Source organism: Podarcis bocagei (assembly GCF_964188305.1).
Source record: "Podarcis bocagei genome assembly, chromosome: 5".
Taxonomy (NCBI): Eukaryota; Metazoa; Chordata; class Lepidosauria; order Squamata; family Lacertidae; genus Podarcis; species Podarcis bocagei.
In genome coordinates this window covers 31,258,392-31,279,566 of record NC_138129.1, presented here as the reverse complement: position 1 = coordinate 31,279,566, position 21,175 = coordinate 31,258,392, and the positions used below count along the sequence as shown (strand labels likewise).

General features: G+C 46.7%; 1 protein-coding gene across 3 annotated transcripts in view; it reads left to right on the top strand.

Annotated features, from left to right (window-relative positions):
- The first annotated feature begins 17,805 nt into the window (after positions 1 to 17,805).
- CBFA2T2 (CBFA2/RUNX1 partner transcriptional co-repressor 2) overlaps positions 17,806 to 21,175 on the top strand; it is a 79,595-nt gene continuing 76,225 nt past the window's right edge. For 2 of the 3 annotated variants that reach the window (XM_081196260.1, XM_081196259.1), the window contains exon 1: positions 17,806 to 17,960. In XM_081196260.1, the coding sequence (XP_081052386.1) occupies positions 17,933 to 17,960 (28 nt within the window). In that variant the 5' untranslated portion in view covers positions 17,806 to 17,932. The remainder of the gene's footprint in view (positions 17,961 to 21,175) is intronic. The other variant, XM_081196261.1, reaches the window with a different exon arrangement.

Below are 21,175 nucleotides of genomic sequence, written 5' to 3'. Positions count from 1 at the left end.
AGATGACAAACAGTTCTCCTGGGACTTGGGTCAGTGGTCTCTTCAGGCCCCTATGATCCTTTATTTGGAGATATCGGTGACTGAAAATGAAAAAAATCTACATACAAAGCAAGTGATATACCATAATGGAGATACAGCAACTCACACTTGGATTCCTGAACATTATTTGCATAGTACATTACAGGTGTCTTCCCACTAAGGTGCGACCACGTATGTGCACTGTGGCAGAAAATGAATGAAGTAATTTAAATTGCAAAAAGGCATGAAAATAGCAGCAGCAGCAGCAAGTGAATCTGATGGTGAGGGTCACATGACTCAAGACCAGATGCTGCAATCAGAAAGCAAGGTATAAAAGGGAAGCAGAGTTGAGGTGCTGTGTCTGCTCAACTGCCCATGCTGGATGCTGCTGGACCTCCATGGGACTTTAGATGCATGTACTTTGACATACTGACTGGCCATCAGGTATGCCAGGGGTTCAGGACAGTCTCAGCCAAGGACCCAAACCAGCACTCCTTAGGAGCTCAGTCAGCAACCAACCCTGATCAGAACCAGTTGTCTCTTCTCTTGGATCTGTCCAGAGTACTGAACAATAGTTCAGTTATCTCATGCCATTCTTGTTTTCAGACCTTTGACTTTAAAGGGGATGCAACCACTGACAGGAACATGGCTGGAGTCTATAAGATTTGGCCTAATCTGCTCTTCCCCATCTCCCAACTTGGGAGAAAGGCGGGATAGAATTTGCAATCACCATAATTTCCATCCTGCTTGGGTTGTTGCTGCATATTGCAGCAGGGTTGTATCAGTGCTACCAATATACTGGCATAGCGGTGTGCCAACACATCCATGCAGTTGAATCAGTTTATTTTCAGTGTGTAGGCATAATTCAAGTTCTGCCATTGGAATGGGGCTTCTGCCACGCCCAGAAATGGGGAATCAGTGGCCATTCAGATGTTGCTGGACTCCAGCTCCCATCAGTCCAGGTCACCATGGGCAGTAGTCAGGGATGATGGGAGATGCAGTCCAGCAACATTCTGAGTATGTACAGGATTGTGTCTTATGTAAAACAGTCAGAATGACAGATGATGTGCAAGTATTACTCCCTCTGGCTTCTTAACTAATTGCTTATGTTGCAGTGATTCTGATAAATTATTCATTTTTCAGGCAGGCCTATTCAAAGCTTAACCTATTTTAGGAGATGTGCTAGCTGCCTACCTTTCAGGCTAGGAGCCTAGTAAATTTTGGAAGGAGGATTTGCCAGCTAGAGCCTACCCATTTTGCAACAAGAACCAATTTGCAGTTCCAAGAGCTAAGTTTAGACCAGATCTTTAGCACAATCAATCTACCTCTTCTTCTGATAAGAGAGCAGAGGAGCTTAGTGCATTGCAAGGGAATTCCATTCCATTTCCAGTTGAAACAAGTCCCCTCATTTGTCTGGAATCCAAGGCAGCTTTTACATCATTTGGCTTGTTGGGCGAGAATGCATTCCACAGCACTGCCTTCCCTAGTGCCTTGGGGAGGCTTTCGCCATTAAAGTGCTTAAGGCAAGGAGCTGCACAAAGGATAGCTATTGTACCACATGTGAAGTTATCAGCAATTCATAATTCATATGGACTGTTCATAGTTCGAGAGCTCGAACATAGAGAAAGCTTTTTACTGATAGCAGCCTCTCCATACTTGGGGAGAAAACAGAATAATGAGTTTGAATAAACTTCAATAGCTGGTGCCTCCAGCTTTTTTATTTTATTTTAGTGACGTATTGGGAAAGGGGTTTGTTTATTATTACATTTATATCACACTTTTCCTTCAAGGAGCTCAAAGTGGTGTACATAGTTTTCCCTCTCCTCATTTCAGCCTTGCATTATCACCCCCCCCCCATAAAATAGGTCAAGCTGAGAGACAGTGACCCAAAACAGGTATTGAGGGATGCATGTGGGGTTGGACTACCCTGCTCTAGGGTCTATGCTGTTTATGCCGACTGGTATGAGTTTTCCAGGGTTCTGGGCAGGGTGTATTCTCAGTTCCACCCAGAGACCTGCCTTCACTTCAACAGGAACAGCCCCTCATTCCAAACAAAACTCCACCCATCCTCTTTTGAGTTAAGGAGGGAGACGTGCAGTTTAGTCCTATTTTCTTACGGATTCGTCTCTTTACTTTGTAGGCCTAGATAAACCGCTTCCGGGTCCAGTGTTTATTTTATTTTATTACAGCTGGTCTAGCAAAATTGCCCACTTCTTGAAGGCTTGTATTTCCTCTCAGACTCCCAGCTGACACACTGTCCCAGGTTAATAGGTTTACTTTGTCATGCCTAGTAGGTAATGGTCTCTGCAAGTGGGTGTTAATTTGTTATTCTAAACCAGCAGCTGTGGGGTGGGATAGAGAGAGCAGGTGGCAGCCCAGCAGCCAAGGGCAAGGCATTGGAGGGGAGGCAGGACTATGAGAGGAGGAGGAGGAGGTTACTCATGAGTTCACTATGTCCTGCATTGACGGATTAAACATCATGTGACACCAGACCTTGGATTCATGCCAAGTCTGTTTATTCTATTTAAGAGGCATGTTTTTCCAAGGAATTCCAGTAACTAAATTTTGCACCTAATAAGTTGTTTGATGCTTAACTTGTTACTGAATCTTTTTGCTCCAGGTTTTGCTTTGCGCTCTCTCTCTCTCTCTTTTAAAAGAACAAGTGTTTGGGATTTCATTGAAGAGTTGGAATTTGACAATTACATTCTGGAATCCCTACGTAAATCTTATAGTCGAAAGCCAACATAAGAAGGCTATGATTGGCCAAAAAAAATAAAAAAAATGAGTCAAGGGTGAGAAGAGACAAAGAAGAAGAAATGAGATTCACACAGAAGTCATGAATCAAATAACTACAGAACAAATTACAAAACTGCACAGACAGAAGTTTTCTGTTACTAGCAAGGTTTTTTACTTTTAAGCAGGTCCAAATAAGCCTTTATACTCTCAGGCTGTCAGTCTTTCCCCCTTAACCTTTCCCATTGCTGGGCTGAGCAATAATGAAAATGAAGGAATTGACAGAGGTGCCAACTTTCTTGGATTAAAAACTACAGTGAAATCCAGATTAGAACAGGCCTAGGAAACCTGGAATAGTTTAGGCCAGTGGTTCCCAATTGGTGGTCCACAGACCCCAGGCAGTTTGGGTAACCCACTCAGGGGGTCCATGGCACCATTCACATAGCAAAAACTACCATAGAGATATCAAAATTTTCAAAAGTCCATGACTTTGCAAAATGGGGGGTCTGCAGTATTTAGCTAATTGGGAACCACTGGCTTAGGTCATGCACCAATTCCTAGATGATAAAGAGATTTTAAAGGGAAAAATAAAGCCAACAATGGCATATTGGTGCTTTCATTTTTAATATCCTGGCACTGATGAACAGAATCTTGACCTGCATATGGAATATACTCCACTTGTAAGAACAAAGCAAGTACAAATGATAATTACACCCAAGGCCAGTCCTAAAAGCATTGGTAACAAAGTAAAAACAAACAAACTCTCCCCCCCCCAAAAAAAGAAACCTGGCTGGATTGGCAGTTGAATATTATTTCAACATTGCTGATAGGATATATATGAATATTATTGTTCCTCTGCAACATCATGACCTGTGACATTGTGCCACCATCGCAAGTCGACAGAGGATGTTGGTGCCAGTGGTAGCAGATCAGGATGGGATGGCCACATTACAAAAGACAGCCTTCAGTACCCAGAATTCAAGGGCAGGGCACAACATGAAGTAGCGCAGAAATGGGGAAAGCTGAGCCAAGGCAGGAGAAGGACAGTTGAACAATGACAGATCACAGGTTTGCCATGCAGGTCTCTGTTTAAATCTCTGATATCTCCACATAGGGCTGGGAGACGCCCCTGCAGGGAGAGCTGCTGCTAGTCAATTAATAGTATAGAACTAGATGAACCACTTGTCTGACTCAGTATATTCCTATTTTCTTGGATCATTCATTTATGGGCCTTCCCAAATGGACTGGGACACTGCAAATTTAACAACGATATGCAATATCTGGTAGTGACTTCTTTTAAAGGACCGTCACAACTATGCGGACCTTTAGGATTTGAGTGACAAGCAAGTGGTTATACCACCCACCTCTTGTAATGAGTGTGGGTAGTGAAGATACATTTATCTACCAATGTGTTGGCATAAATAAGTAGTAGCATTTCTATAATTTTTGGTTGGGTAAGAGTTTCTTCCCTTTCACCATCAAGCAAGGAAAAACACTGCTGGGAAATAAAGAAATATATGTAAAATATAATGACCAGTCATCACCAGAAATAGAGAATACACTTGTAAATCAGGTTTATTGACTAGCAGGAGGGAGCTATAACCTTGCTCACTGATTTGCTGGCTTTTACTATTTTAACCTTTGCTCACTGGCTATTTAGCTTCACTGCCCATCACCCTTTGGAAGTCTCAGCCGGCAGGCAAAGAGGGCAAGGATATAAACTGATCAGCTGATTAATGAAACAAACTGTCTCTGGGCCCCAATCTGGAGAGCAGAGGGACTTCAGTTCCCCTCGGGTCATCAAGCAAATTTCCCCCCAGGAAAGAACTGTTGTTCCCACCATCTGCTAGGCAGAACACTCAGAATGTCTATTTACTTTTCAAAAAGCAAATACTAATTTCAGGATGCTGTTTATGTAACAAAGCCCATATAGCTTTAAGCCATTGCCTTCTTTTCTGGGTGTCACATGGCATTGCTGTGTATTTAACATTTAACTGTATGTTGTTTTGCTGCTGGCAGATGGCAAGCAGTCTGCTAGGCTAGGCACTGAGATAGGTTGCTGCCATTCTGAAAATGAGAGACTGGGATGCAGCCTGCTTTTGAACAAAACCGATAAACCTGTCTGTTTGCAAATGTGAAGATGGGTACCTGAAGGCTGCTGATTGTGGTAATGGAAGCCAAAGGCAGTTATCTTCGTGGTGCAGGGATGACCTCCAAGTCCAGGCAATTACTAAAAATCATCAGGCTGTGCTAATAGGCTGATCTCAGAGACTCAGCAAGTGTCCAAAGCAAAATCACATGTCTGGTCTGAAGGGAGTCATCTTTCTAACAGTCCCTTAGCACCAATTAGGGAGGGCACGTGTGTTAAATAAAAAGTGGAAGTGCCTCACCTGAAAAGGAGAGAGGTTTGCATAAAATTGGCCTATACTCATTTATACATAGGGACGCGGATGGCGCTGTGGGTTAAACCACAGAGTCTAGGGCTTGCCGATCAGAAGGTCAGTGGTTCGAATCCCCACAACGGGGTGAGCTCCCGTTGCTCGGTCCCAGCTCCTGCCAACCTAGCAGTTCGAAAGCACGTTAAAGTGCAAGTAGATAAATAGGTACTGCTCTGGCGGGAAGGTAAACGGCGTTTCCGTGCACTGCTCTGGTTCTCCAGAAGCGGCTTAGTCATGCTGGCCACATGACCAGCTGTACGCCGGCTCCCTTGGCCAATAAAGCGAGATAAGCGCTGCAACCTCAGAGTTGGTCACGACTGGACCTAATGGTCAGGGGTCCCTTTACCTTTAATTTATACATATTGATGCATATTTAGAGATAATTAATGTAATTTAAAATATAAATTATCTCACCATAGTAAGGAAGACCTGGAAGGCTGTGTGTCTGCTCATGAACATCAGAACATAATGAGAGCCTGCTGGATCATGCTAGTGGCCCATCAAATCCAGCGTCTTGTTCTTACAGTGGCCAACCAGACACCAAAGGGAAGCCCACGAGCAGGACCTGGGTAAAACATTGCTCTTCCCTCCTGTGGCTTCCAGCAACTGGTATTCAGAAGCATACTGCCTCTTGGAATATTGATACATGCTGCCCCATCTCCAAGTGGTGTGAGATTCCAGGGGTTGCAGGAGCTTATCCAGAGTTCATGTTTCCTTCAGAAATTAGGCACAGCAGAGACTGTGGTGTCTTTATGATCTATGGTTTTATTTGCACATATATACAACCCGCACCTAGAAGGAGGGATTGCAGAGCATTCAGATCCTATGCAGGTCTGGCTTCCCCCTTAAGGGCAGCATTGGATTCAAAGGACAGCAAAAAAACAATCTCCTGTGTCTCTTAGTTCTAGCCTGTAAGTGCCAGGTCCCATGAAGTTCTGCCCCTCCTTCAGTTTCTCACTGTTAACCGACTCCAAGGATATCCCCCCAGTCTCAGTCATTCAGTGCTGAAATCCTAAACTTGGCCTTTGCCTCTGCTCACTATCACCCAGGAAAAAAGGGGCCCCACTCCCCCTTGATGTCACATTGCATGCTTGCCGCTGAGCACCCATGGGCTGGGGCCCAATCAGCACCTTTGTCGTCAGCTATATCAGAGATCCTGTTATATCATCTCAAGACATAATTTCATACTCCAAGCTGTCTTGACAAATGCAAGGTGGTTCTTTCAAAATGAGATTCAGAAGCAATACAAAACACAGGTGAGTGAGAAGATTAAATATTTTAATACTGTATTGGCCCGATTATGAGACGCACCTGCAAATAAGCCACACCTTTAAAATTAAACCCCTTCCCCTTCCTCACAGAAGCTTGCGTGCCACTGCCCCTTGCTCCCAGGCTGCTGGGGGGTGGAGCCGCGTTGCTTTGCCGGTGGCCTCCCCCCCTTCCCCCTACCTTAGGCAGCTGGGGGAGGCTTGGGAGTGGCGGGCGGGTGGGGCGCCACTGCCCTGCACTCCTGGACTGCTTCCTTGGGGGGGGGGAGTCATGCAGTAAAGTCACGAATATAAGCTATACTTTTCACGGCCCAAATTTAGGGGGGGGGGGAGTGTGGCTTATATTCGGGCCAATACGGTACATACCAAGCAAGCACTTCCATCTGCCACTTGGAAGCCCTCAAAAAGTGGTGAAGCAACTCCCCCAGGTAGCCTCAGTTTGCACGGCCCTGCAGCCAATCAGTCCATGCACAAGCTTCAAAGAAACTCTGCCCAAACCATCCGATTTTATAGATAGCCTATGTGGCTTGCCAGGCTGGCTACGTGCAGATCATCCATTAGCCACCCCCTCCCAATGCCTCACTTTCTCAAAACAATGCCCAACATCAAAGAAGGTAACCGGCACTATCCACAACTGATTAAGGCAGCTGTGGGGGGGGGGGCTTCACCTTCTCCCAACGTTCTCAGGACATTAAAGACTGTTCTCACACCATCAAAGAACTTAACAAGAGTGAGGGAGGGGGAAGGAACAGAGGCGGGAAGGGTAACTGTGTCAGATCACTAACTCCGCAATACATTTTTGTCTTCTGGGTACATTTCCCATACACAAGCTAATCACAGATATGGGCTGCTTCTGTTCAGCTAGTCTCTTGGAAGCCACCTTCATCCTCCTTGAATTCAGGAGGAATTCTAATCTCACTCAGATCATCAATTGAAGCCTTATAAGTGCTCCTTTGGCAGAAATAAATCAAGCAAATCAAGATATTGTGCGTAAGTAACATGCTTTATGTTGGCTGAGTGACATTTGTGCAGAACTTAGAACATTTAGAGAGCGTAGCACAGCTTGAGGGAGAAGCATCTCAGTGGGTTATTCAGAAGGTGGGTCAGACAGGAAAACACATGAATAGAGATCATGTATAGGATCTAGAATCTAGACTGCATATTTCCTGTGTAAGATAATGCCTCAGAAAGAGACACATATTTAGAATGCTTAGAATCAATTGTCAAAAATGCTTCCATTCAACCACGAGAGCAAGAAAGTTACAGTAATATACCACATCACCATGAAAATATTGGAGTCTACTCTACAGTGAGTGTTCTCTTTGCTTCACATTGTTATTTTGATTATGTAGATTATTGACCAACTGAATATGGGTAAGATGCATCCAACCAAGCTGTGAAAAAGCTGAATGTTATATTCTGGCTGCAGTCAATGTTAAAAAAAAAAGTTAATAATATAGAGCACATGTGAGAGGGTTTTGTGGGTTTTTTTGGTTTGTTTTTTAAAGAGAGAGTTGGAAATGTTTCTATTCAGTTTTATTTTTATCCTCAATCTACCTTCCCTCCTCCTGGGTAATTCTGAACAGATGCACGCTTACAGAAATAAAAGAAGCCCCACTGTGGGTCTCCCACTCTCGGCAGGAACCCTCAGAACCTTTTCACCCCTATACTTAAGGGACATTAGTCTCAACAGAGATCGGCTCCTCCTCTTTGGTCGCTTGGCCTCATTTCGCTCCCTGGAGAGCAATCTTTGCCAAGATTAGCCTACTTACCTTCCCTGTTAAGATTATGAGTTATGAATTTTCACAAGCCCTATAATGAACCAGGTGTGCAGTTTCCAGAGCCAAGGCTGTAGTTGTGAAGTACTGCGGCTTGCGGATGTGCCATTACTGTTTTAGCAAACAGCAGTCACCTGAACTATTACTGATATTTTGGTGGTGGTGGGTGTTTTTTTTAAAGTACCCTCATACTATAGCTAGCACGATTGCTCGCTAGCCAGAGAGAGAGCATCCAAGTCAGGGGTCAGCAACCTTTCTCAGCCGTGGGCCGGTCCACCGTCCCTCAGACTATGTGGTGGGCCGGACTATACAGTGGTACCTCGGGTTACATACGCTTCAGGTTACATACGCTTCAGGTTACAGACTCCGCTAACCCAGAAATAGTACCTCGGGTTAAGAACTTTGCTTCAGGATGAGAACAGAAATCGTGCTCTGGTGGCGCGGTGGCAGCAGGAGGCCCCATTAGCTAAAGTGGTGCTTCAGGTTAAGAACAGTTTCAGGTTAAGAATGGACCTCCAGAACGAATTAAGTACTTAACCCGAGGTACCACTGTATTTTGAAAAATAGTAATGAACGAATTCCTATGCCCCACAAATAACCCAGAGATGCATTTTAAATAAAAGGGCACAAGCTACTCATGTAAAAACACGCTGATTCCTGGACTGGATTGAGAAGGCGATTGGGCCGCATCCGGCCCCCGGGCCTTAGGTTGCCTACCCCTCATTCAAGTGGATGTCCTCGGACATGCTCTGCTCTCAATTTGCCTATGAAAGTCAAATATGGCATTGAAATGAGACACGCAACAAAAAAGTTGCAGCGTCGAGCAGTTCTGTTCATGGAACTCTCTTGCAGGATTCACAATCAGGAAGATTCAGCATTCTATGCTCACCGCAGAGGCAGATTTAGGGGAGCACGATCGATTTGGTTACACTGAGCACCAAGCCTTTGGGGTGCTGCAGGAGAAGCGGAGAGGGCACTCAATTTTGGTGTCCTACAGGCCGCTGCTGAAATTTGGGACTCCAAGGTCTGTCACCGCTCACTGAGCATGGGGTCTGTCTGTCCCCTCTCCCGCCAATGGTTCCACCCTGAAGATTTGTCATAATTCTGCAAAATGTAGTTTGCCCTGAAGCCTGCTGATGTCTGGATGGTGCTTTTTTTGTCTACTGGAATTGAGATTTTCGGAAGCCTTTCCCACAGATTATCTCAGTAATCTTTAGGACAACAATCTCGAGAGATAGCTAAGTATTATTAGCTCTATACTCCAGATAGGAGAGGACAGCTGAGAGATAAGGACTTGCCCAAGGCCATCCTATAAGTTTGTCATGTGATGTTTGAAGCACGTATTTCCTAGTTCACAGCTCTTAGACACCACAGTGCCCAACTCTTTATTTTTTAAAAAATAATATTTATTGAAACTCAAAAAAATTTAAAATTACACAGAAAAAAGACAACATTACAAAAAAGAGAAAAAAAGACAAAAACACAAAAAGAAAAAGAGAAAATAAAACCATCACTTTCAAATTCTACAATTTCCGTTACCTTCTTTCCATGACCACCTCCTCCTCCTCCCATCTCTTGTATCTTATTAATAATTGTCACAGCAAATCCTTTCCATAATTCATAATATTTTATCATTACGTTACTTTACACTATTATCATCTTGTCTTATAAAAACGACCTTAAAGCTTAAAACTTAAATCTTTTTTGCCAACTTCTCATAACCATTACCTTTTTGCCAAATTCTTTAGACATTTTTACAAGAGCCAAGTAATTTCATCTCAACATTTCCCCAAAATTCATAAAACATTTCTAGTAGTAATAATTTAAAAAAGATACAATAAAATAAAAGCAATCCAATCTTATTCCAGCGTCCCCTCCCCCCGGTCCCGGGATTGTCAGTCTTTTTTTGTCCCATTAGTCTGGCACATTAACCTGGTGCTCTTATATCCGAGGCCTTTAAATCTCTTCCATGTCCCTTTCGCAGCTCTTCTTCATATTTTCCTTTCACTCGCGGGAACTCCAGCTTAATAGTGTTTTTGACCCTTTTCAGCAAATCAACCCTTTTCTCACAGTCCAGATTAAGCTCCATGTGATGTTTAAAAACATATTTCAAATTCCCTCCAAAATTGAAAGTCCCAACAACTCCAAACCTCTGATGGCCCATTACCAGACTCGGAAAGTCCAACCATCCCTGCAAAGGGGGGTCAGTCCAACCCCCCATTTCCAGTTCAATCCAAACTTTATCTTTCCAAATCTGTTTTTTTCCAAGTTCATTTATAAGATCCAAAGGCTCATTTTCCTGCTGGGCCAAAAGTCCCTCCATCCCTGGCGTCCCAGATTCAGCAAGGTGTCCCAGAGGAACACAGTGCCCAACTCTTTAACCAAGCCTAGTAAAAACTGTTTTACTCACTGCACTTTAGTCTGTGCCTCTACCTGAAACATGCAACTGCCATGACAAATGATTTGCATTAATATATTATTGGATTTCATCCCCAGCGGAGAGCATTACTTTCTGTCCAGTTCAATGCAGAGTTACAGTCACTGAAATAAATGGTTTTAGCAGCTGCAGGTACAAACAGGCTTATGACTCTTTTAAAGAAAACGAGGCTGCGATCCTTTACCCACTTACCCGGGTGTAATGCCAGGACTTAATTTTGAGTAGACACATACAGGAATTGCACTGTAAAACAGCCCAGTATTTACTGCTGATTGGTTACTGTGTTAATGATAATTTCAAACAAACTTTGAGTGGAGGGAGATATCTCAGCTGGTTAGAGCATGGTGCCAATAGCGCCAAGGTTGCAGGTTTGATCTCCATATGGGACAGCTGCATATTCCTGCATTGCAGTGGGTTGTATTAAGTGATTCTCAGAGTCCCTTCCAATTCTCTGATTCTAAATCCCAATCAGAGACTATGCTTGAATAGCTGGCCAGAACTAAATATAATTATGGATCGGGCTAAATAAAAAGGTCAGTGCTTCGAGATGGGAGTTTGCTTTGGGATTGGTACTCCTCATGCAAGGGGTTTTTGGGGGGATATTTTGCAGCAAATTAAGTCCATTTAGAAGCCACCCCCTGCATTAATATTACATCTGTGTTTCTAATGCTATCAACAGTGTCCAGAAGAAATATGCAAATTACAGGCTGGTCTTCACTGACCCTAATTCAATTCATTGACGCTATCCCTTTGATGTGTTTATTTATTTTAAAAACACTATAAAACTATATTTTTATATAAAATATGGTAATGAAAATAAAACACATCCCTCAAGCTTTTTGTGGGCCAGCATTTCCTTGTTTAAACAGGCAAACATGGTTTCATTATCAAGCAAAGCAGAACAATTTAATGTGGTTGATTCAATACAGCAAAATATCAGTTTAATAGCCAGCGGAAAATGTTTAGCTCTGTCCTATTATTATTATTTGTTTAAACATGTATACCTTGCTTACAATCTCATACTGATATGACTCTTTCTGCAAAATGCAATAAAACAGATAGTGAATATAATGTTACTTTTACTTCCAGCAATTGGCCAAATCTCCCCCCACCCCATAGTACTCTCTTATTCCTATGAAGGCAGAGTATCCTTTTAAGTGAGTTTATTTATTTATTTTAAATTCTGTGTTTGTACTAGCAGAAAACTAGTGTTCTATTATATTTCTGAGAGCAGGGCTATCAGGTGTGGCTTGGCTTGCCTGAGAGGACACTTGGCCAGTATCTAGGACTTGACAAAAGAGAGTTAACAGCACATCATATTCAATTGATATGTCTCTACGGGGAGCTAAGACAGTTGAAAGAGAGGAGGCCAACACCTTGACCCCATTCACCTGGTTAGAAGGGAAGGGGGGGAAAGGTGTGGCCAAGCTTTCTGACAGTGAAAAAAACATAGGGATTGTTAAAGGTCACAGCCACACCATCTGTTTAAAGCACTATTTACTCCTTTAATAGTCATGGAGAATCTGGGGGATATAGCTTGTTGTTGTTACTAATAATTATTAATTACCCTCCCTGTGCTTTAAGATCCCAGGGCAGGTTACAACAATTTAAACCCAATGTTAAAAACAGTTTAAAACAACCTACAATCAAAAATAGGGTGCATCCTAATATATATATATTTCAAGTGTCAAACGCCAGGGTAAAGAGGTGACTTCAGCATTCTTAGAAAGCTGTATAAGGCCAGACACAACTCTCTGGTGAGGGCCACTTAGAGGATGCCGCAGAGGGTGCCCTTTCCTGGGTCAGGCCCCACCCCAAAGATTCTGAGGCCAGTGGAACAAGTCCAAAACCTACTGCACATTGGGTAGACATCTTCACTGAGCTAGCCACTACAATGCTGTGACATTGTTCCTGGTCAGTCACTTCTGGTTCAGATCCCACAAGTATATATGTGAAATTTCCCCCCACCAACATTCATCACTTTACATTGAATTGCATTTGCCATTTTACCACCCATTCACTCAGTTTTGAGGAGCTCCTTTTGGAGCAAACATTTCTGAGCAAACAGGCAAACGGATTGTGCTATAAGACTGTAATCATATGCGCAATCGCTTCCAGGTAAGCAAGATAAGATTGAACTGCAAGGATGCCAGCTGTTTGCCTTAAGGAGTTAAATGTTACTCGCATATCAAGACTGGTGACCATAACAGCGACTTCTCCAGAACACACTTTTTAAAAGGAAATGGCAGGCTTGGAGGTGGGAAAGAAACAAGAATAACAAAAAAAGGAGTTAATGGTTATGACCAGTGCCGGATTTACGTATAAGCTAAACAAGCTATAGCTTAGGGCCCCACACTCTCCCCATGCCCAATATACTTCTTCTTAATTGTATTTCATTATTAATACACTTCTTCTTAATTGTACTTCAGTTCAACAATTACCGTATTTTTCGCCCCATAAGACGCACCGGCCCATAAGACGCACCTAGTTTTTTGGGGGGGAAATAAAGGAAAAAATTTTTATTTCCCCCCCAGGTGCGCTGCGCTACACCAGGAGCTTGGGGCGTGCGGAGCTCAGCGCGCCCCAAGCTTCTGCGTGCAGGCAAGGTCTCCGCTAGCGTGGGAGAGCTGGGCGCCTCTCCCAGGGCTAGCGGACCCCTGCGCTAATCCAGAAGCTTGGGACGAGCTGAGGTCAGCGCGCCCCAAGCTTCTGCGTGCGCGCAAGCAGTCCGCTATCCTTGGGATAGCCGCGGGGCTCTCCCAGGGCTAGTGGATCGCTGCGCTACACCAGGAGCTTGGGGCGTGCTGAGCTCAGCGCGCCCCAAGCTTCTGCGTGCGCGCAAGCAGTCCGCTATCCTTGGGATAGCCGCGGGGCTCTCCCAGGGCTAGCGGATCGCTGCGCTACACCAGGAGCTTGGGGCGTGCTGAGCTCAGCGCGCCCCAAGCTTCTAGGTGCGCGCAAGCAGTCCGCTGCCGCCCTAAGCCTCGCGCACCCGGTGGGACCTCCTGCCGGGTGCGCGAGGCTTGCAGACACTCGCCCGAAGCAGGGAGAGCCCTCCGGAGGGCTCCCCGTGCTTCGGGCGACAGGCTGCCTCCCCAAGCCTCGCGCACCGGGCGGGACCTCCTGCCGGGTGCGCGAGGCTTGCAGACACTCGCCCGAAGCAGGGAGAGCCCTCCGGAGGGCTCCCCGTGCTTCGGGCGACAGGCTGCCGCCCCAAGCCTCGCGCACCGGGCGGGACCTCCTGCCGGGTGCGCGAGGCTTGCAGACACTCGCCCGAAGCAGGGAGAGCCCTCCGGAGGGCTCCCCGTGCTTCGGGCGACGGGCTGCCGCCCCAAGCCTCGCGCACCGGGCGGGACCTCCTGCCGGGTGCGCGAGGCTTGCAGACACTCGCCCGAAGCAGGGAGAGCCCTCCGGAGGGCTCCCCGTGCTTCGGGCGACGGGCTGCCTCCCCAAGCCTCGCGCACCGGGCGGGACCTCCTGCCGGGTGCGCGAGGCTTGCAGACACTCGCCCGAAGCAGGGAGAGCCCTCCGGAGGGCTCCCCGTGCTTCGGGCGACAGGCTGCCGCCCCAAGCCTCGCGCACCGGGCGGGACCTCCTGCCGGGTGCGCGAGGCTTGCAGACACTCGCCCGAAGCAGGGAGAGCCCTCCGGAGGGCTCCCCGTGCTTCGGGCGACGGGCTGCCGCCCCAAGCCTCGCGCACCGGGCGGGACCTCCTGCCGGGTGCGAGAAGCTTGCAGACACTCGCCCGAAGCAGGGAGAGCCCTCCGGAGGGCTCCCCGTGCTTCGGGCGACGGGCTGCCGCCCCAAGCCTCGCGCACCGGGCGGGACCTCCTGCCGGGTGCGCGAGGCTTGCAGACACTCGCCCGAAGCAGGGAGAGCCCTCCGGAGGGCTCCCCGTGCTTCGGGCGACGGGCTGCCTCCCCAAGCCTCGCGCACCGGGCGGGACCTCCTGCCGGGTGCGCGAGGCTTGCAGACACTTGCCCGAAGCAGGGAGAGCCCTCCGGAGGGCTCCCCGTGCTTCGGGCGACAGGCTGCCGCCCCAAGCCTCGCGCACCGGGCGGGACCTCCTGCCGGGCGCGCGAGGCTTGCAGGCATTCGCCCGAAGCAGGGAGAGCCCTCCGGAGGGCTCCCCGTGCTTCGGGCGACGGGCTGCCGCCCCAAGCCTCGCGCACCGGGCGGGACCTCCTGCCGGGTGCGCGAGGCTTGCAGGCATTCGCCCGAAGCAGGGAGAGCCCTCCGGAGGGCTCCCCGTGCTTCGGGCGACAGGCTGCCGCCCTAAGCCTTGCGCACCCGGTGGGACCTCCTGCCGGGCGCGCGAGGATTGCAGGCATTCGCCCCATAAGACGCACCCCGATTTCCCCTTCATTTTTGGAGGGGAAAAAGTGCGTCTTATGGGGCGAAAAATACGGTACTTTCATAAAATACCTATTTTGTTATGTGCAACTGGCTTTAGATATCTATTAGGTCCATAAATTACCATATAGCATATATTTAACACAAAAAACAGCAACAATTTGTTGTTGACAAAGGAAAGCTGGACATATAAAGGGCTCCATTACCTTCAGTAGCTTAGGGCCTCATCAAACCTAAATCCGCCCCTGGTTAAGACTGCACATTTAAATACATTGAACCTAATAAGTGTTCTGCTGGAACAGACCATATACCCATGTAAACCACCATTCTGTCCTCGGCTTCACTACAGTGGCCAATGGGCTGCTTAGGGGAAGCCCCAAGCAGGACGTGAGTGAATTAGCCCTCTCCTGCCGTTTACCCTCTGCCCCAGCAGCTGGTGATCAGCAGCATATGGCCTCTGATACTGGTGGCAATATATATTCATTATGACTAGTAGGTGTGGATAGCCTTATCTTTCTAATTCCCCTTTCAAGTTGTCAAAGCCAGTGGCTATCACTACATATTGTGGTAGGAAGTTCCATAGTTTAACAAAGCGCCACATAACTAAGAAGTTTCACTTCAAGTTTCACTTCCTCCTCCTTCCCAATCATTTTTCCTTTTGTGCCATGTAACTCTTTGTATAATGATGTAGCGGTCTGAACAGACAAATGGTTTCCTTCCCCTCTAAAGATGTTAACTAACTCAGCACTGCCATTTTTATTTTATCACTTAACACTGCTTCTGTGCTTATTTTCAATACATTCTGGCTCTAATTGAATTGTCACTGTCCTCCCTGCATTTAATTTAACTCTGACCCCAGTTGCTTACAATCCCCCTCCTTACAACCTTGTGTGCATGCATGTGTGCATGCATGCTGGAAGAATCAAGACAGATAAAAGAAAGTACATTGCTGGAACTTGGCTACTAGCCATGATATGTTCTGCCTCCACATTTGGGAGGCTGCAGTGCTTCTGAATACCAGGTTGCTGAAAAACTCAGGAGGGTAAGAGTCAGGGACGCGGACTTAGAAAAAATATTGGGGGGGCCCGGGAAAGCTCATGAATAATAAATAAGCTCATGAATATGCAAATAAAGTGGCTCCGGCCCTAAATAGGGCAAGCTACGCCCCCCAGCCAGCCGATTGGCTGGCTGGGAGGTGTGGCCAGTCGGGATTCCCCTGTTCTCGCGGGATTTCCGGCAGTGCCTCCGATTAGGGCGCGCGGCTGGCTGGCTGGCGAAGGAGCAGGCGGAGGGAGGAGGAGGCGGGGGACGGCGGCGGCGCTCTGCTGAAAGGGCGCCCGCCCGAGATTATTGGGGGGGCTGAGCCCCCCCAAAAATTTTTTTGAGGGGGCTCGAGCCCCCTCAAGCCCCATGGAGTCGGCGCCTATGGTAAGAGTGCTCTTCTGGTCGAGTCTTTCCTGAGGTGATGGTTTCCCACCAGCATCTGGTTGGCCTCCTGTGATAACAGGATGCTAGACTACATGGGTCCCTGACTTGATCCAGGAGGCTCTTCTTACATTCTTCTGTACAGTGGTACCTCGGGTTCCATACGCTTCAGGTTCCATACGCTTCAGGTTACAGACTCCGCTAACCCAGAAATAATACCTCAGGTTAAGAACTTTGCTTCAAGATGAGAATAGAAATCGTGCTCCGGTGGCGCGGTGGTAGCAGGAGGCCCCATTAGCTAAAGCGGTGCTTCAGGTTAAGAACGGACCTCTGGAATGAATTAAGTACTTAACCCGAGGTACAACTGTACATACACAGATAACGCTTGACGAAGTGGGCTTATGCCATAAGAAAACGTTAGGTCTTTAAGGTGCCATACAAGGCTCTTGGTAATTTTACCTGGACTAACAGGGCTGCTACCCACCACACATTAATATTATTTATCAATTATTATTATTTTCATCTGAGGATCACAGGGTGTTTTACAATGTAAAAACACAAAAATACAGTCATACCTCAGGTTACAGACGCTTCAGGTTGCGGTTTTTTTGGGATATGGACTGCCGAAACCTGGAAGTACCGGAATGGGTTACTTCCGGGTTTCGGCGGTCGCGCATGCACAAAGCACTAAATTGCGCTTTGCGAATGCGCAGAAGTGCCAAATCGCAACCCGTGTGTTCACGTTCGCAACCTGAGTGTCCACTGTACATACCATAGGAACAAACAAAACAACATTCTCCCTATAGTTTAATAGGCCATGGATTGTTTAATTAGCCAAAGGCCTGGGAGAAGAGGAATGCTTTTGCCTAGCGCCTAAATATATGCAACTAAGGGACTAGGTGAGCCTTCCTGGGGAGAGCCTTCCACAAGCGGTGAGCCACCACAGAAAAGACCCCGTTTTCATGTTGCCACCCTCTGGACCTCTCATGGAGCGGGCACAAGAAGGGCCTCAGATGATGAAATGGTCGGTTTTATTTGGGATGCTTTTTCTTAGCGATTGCCAGCAGCAGCAGCAGCAGCAGCAGCAGCCGATTTCGTCTATCCAGTGGGGCTTACTTCCGAGTAAGCATGCCTCGGATCGCGCTGTAAAACTCCGGCTGTTACTTGAGGGTAAGCCCCAGTGAAAACTCCCCTAAAGAAGGGAAGGGTGGTGCCGATGCGGCGTCTGCAGCGCACATGGCCCGCCGCCTCAGGCCGCCCCCCCCCCGCTCCTCCCTCCTCCAAGGCAGCCCTCCTCCCCTTCGGTTCCTACGGAGGGAGGAGCCGCGTGACGTCACGGCAGGGGGCGGGGCCGAAGCGGAAGGGCCTAGCGCGGCGCTGGCCGCCCTCGCCGCCTCCCCGGCTGCGCTCCCGTCGTGGCCGCGCCGCCTTCGTCGCCCCGAGTAGCACGGAACAAAGGGAAGGAGCCGCTCCGGCTGCGCGATGGTGGGCATCCCGGGAACCTCCCAGTGTAAGGCGCGCCTCTTCTTCCCCATTCCGGGGGTTGGCGGGCCCCTCCGGCTCGAGCGAGCGAGCGCCGTCCCACCCGGGAGAGCTGCCCGCGGGGCCCCGGGCGGGAAGGGAAGGAGGACTTCGAGGGATGGGGCGCTTTCCTATTACAGTTCCGTTATGTCTTTCCCCTTTCTCCTTCTCCCAAACTCCCTTCTTGCAAGCGCTTCCTCTACCCCTCGCACACTCTTCTCCCGTTCCCAAGTCAGATCCTCCTCGCCTTCCCCTTCCTTATCACGCTTTTCCAGGAGGCTCCTTTGCTTCCCATCTGTGGTTTCTCCTCCTCCCCATTTCTTACTCTGTGGGCTTCTTATCTCCTGCAAGGTCTCGGGATGCTTTTTTCTCCACCACTCCCGTTGTATTTAACCTGGGGCCTCTTATGCTTCTCTTATTCGCATTTCGCTTATTTTTCTTAATTTCATGTACGGTACTGATCGTTTCATTGGGATTTAGAAGTGGCGCTTTCTGGAGGAGACCTTTAATTTCTTTCCATTTCCCTCTCTCACTCTCTCTCTGTGCATCTTTGTGCGTGTGGTGTCCGTCCGTTCCATAATAGGGGTGGTGGTAAGGTTAAAATAAAAGTTATGTTTTTGAGAAATCTTAACCATTCCCCACGCCCCTGACTCTTAAAGACTAGTAAAGCTGCCCCTTAGTACTTTGTCTGCAATTTAAAGGATTGTTGATGAATTTTTCTTTTTTACTATGATTGCATCCCAGAATTAGAAAACTGGCATGTAGTGGTGTTCTAATAGCTCTGTATTCAGTGGAACAATGTGTGCAGACCCAGCCGATGCAAAGTAGTTAACTAAAGTAATCATGGTAGCATAAGTGGGTAGAATCTGCATGTTTTTACAAATGTATCCTTAGTATACAGAAATTGCATATGTGCTTTGGGGAAAGAAAAAGTATATTCATCACTGTACTGCCTGTCTTAATATAGGCTGTAGAATGGCTTTGCGATAGAAGTCATTAGAAAAAAGTAAAGTGTTAGATGTTGGATGTGGGACACACACAAGAAATGTGTTCTGCTTACAGTGCAATTTACACTGTAAACCTCACTATCTCATGCTATGGGTTAGGCCAAGGCTCTGATTTTTAAAGTTTGAATGTCAGGGATGGGGAACCTCTGGTCCTCCGGCAGTTGATGGACTCCTAGTCCCAGTCCCATCAGCCTTAGCCAGCTTGACCAATGGTCAGGGATGTTGGGAGTTGTGTCTATGGGATGTCAGGGGTGCAGCTGACCCCCTAGATAAAGTAAAACAGTAGAAATACTTAACTGACCAATTCACATCTGTTTTGCCCCCTCCAACAAAAAACCTGGCTACGCCCATGGTTGTGTCCCTTCAGGTGATGTTGGGCTACAGCTTCCCCATTGCTGATGTATATGGTTACATTAAATATTTTTTAGTGGCTCTCTGTGTATATGAGTGAGTATGTGTGAGTTTGCACTACTGAGGAACCGAAGAAGGTCAGTGAATGAGCAGTTGTGGAAAACAGGCAGGTAGGAAGAATACTCCTTGGTTTGGAAGGAACATGCATGTTGTTCAATGTTTTAAGGCCCATGTGTAGAATTGGGGGCTATGCATCAATATGTTTTGGGCCTTCCTCTTGATCCTTTATCTTTGTCCCCTACAGGAAATTGCTGAACTAGAATTTCTCAGTAAACATGAAGCTGTTTGCTTAGGTCTCAAGTCAAATGAGTGCTTTTATTTCTCCCACTACAGGTGCTAATAAGCATAACAAATCTAGGATGATCACCTGTTATGACTTTGAAATAGTAGCTGTTCATATCTTGTATGCCAGGGTTAGAGTCCATGCTAGACTTTCAGGATCTACTTTGGCTTTTTTTTTTTTACCAGAACTGTAAGATCCACCAGGTAGACCAGGTGCAAAATAGTGGTTTGGGCAGGCAAACATGCTCTTAAGAATGAAGGAATAGGGTGACTCTGAACACAAGCTCAGCCTGTGAATTCACTCCTGGTTTTCCCCAAGTGTTATCTCTTTCAGCAATTTTTTAAATAGTTTTTTTTTAAGTTTTAGTTTGTTAGTTTTTGTTAGACCATTGGAGTCAGAAATCCTTGCCTGTCTACTGTAAATTGCCCAGAGATTTGCCAGTACATCGACCCCAGTTCTCCACGCACTCCTCTTGTATACATTTAAAGTTGCATAAAATTGTCATAAACCCTCATGCACACACACTATCTGACAGTTGATGGTAACACTTCACACATCTGAGGAATGAGCTCTAGTCCATGCAAGTTTATGCCACAGTAAATCTGTTTGCCTTTAAGGGTACAGCTCTACTCTTTGTTTTTGCTACAGTAGACTTAACACAGCTACCCCTCTGGAAGTTCTTAGACACATTCCTAAGCACTGCTTTCTGCAATGCATTTTCAGTTCAGTCAAGTCACATCTGTTTCTCACTACCTTGCCTGTTCTGTCCCAACATCCACAAAAACATTCCCATTTCTGTTGTGGCTTGCTTCACCATAGTGTTTTTCTTTGTCCAGTATTCTGATCCATATGTTTTAAAATAGCCCCCCCCCCCGCCCCCATGCTATGCAGGAGAAATGTGTGCAAAGAGAATTCAGAGAATGGTAGTAAAAGACGAAGTGTGAGAGATCCAACCATCTCTTTTTATCAGCAAATTTTCTTTTCAGGTTTGTGGGTGCTTCTATTATCATCCTAGTGAATTCATTTCACTTAAGGTGTGCACAAATACATTTGATGTTACTCTGTAACCCTCATACATTTGATGTTACTCTGTAACCCTCTTGTCACGCTTTTTGCGCCACGGCTGCATTTTCTATATTCGTGTGCTTTCCACATGAATTCTAACAGTTTTATTTCTTGTTAAAAAACGGTTCTCTCCCCTTTCATAAGTGAGTGGCTTGAGGCTCTCAGAGGTCTGATTATGCGCCAGTTTCTCTGTGGCATAGAGGTCTGGCTATTCTCTGGTGTTTTGTTTCTGTTGGAAACAAGATAGTGAACTTAAACTGTGGGTTTGATCCAGCCCTTCCTGTTGACTAGCAGATGGCTCCAAGTCTTCTTCGATAACCCCAGAAATATCTTCTGCAAGGACCATAGCCTAGTTTACTTTCTTAACCAACATATTAAAAAGTGTATTTGCAAATGGTTCTAAGATGTTGGTGGTGGTGGTGATGATTATAATAATGT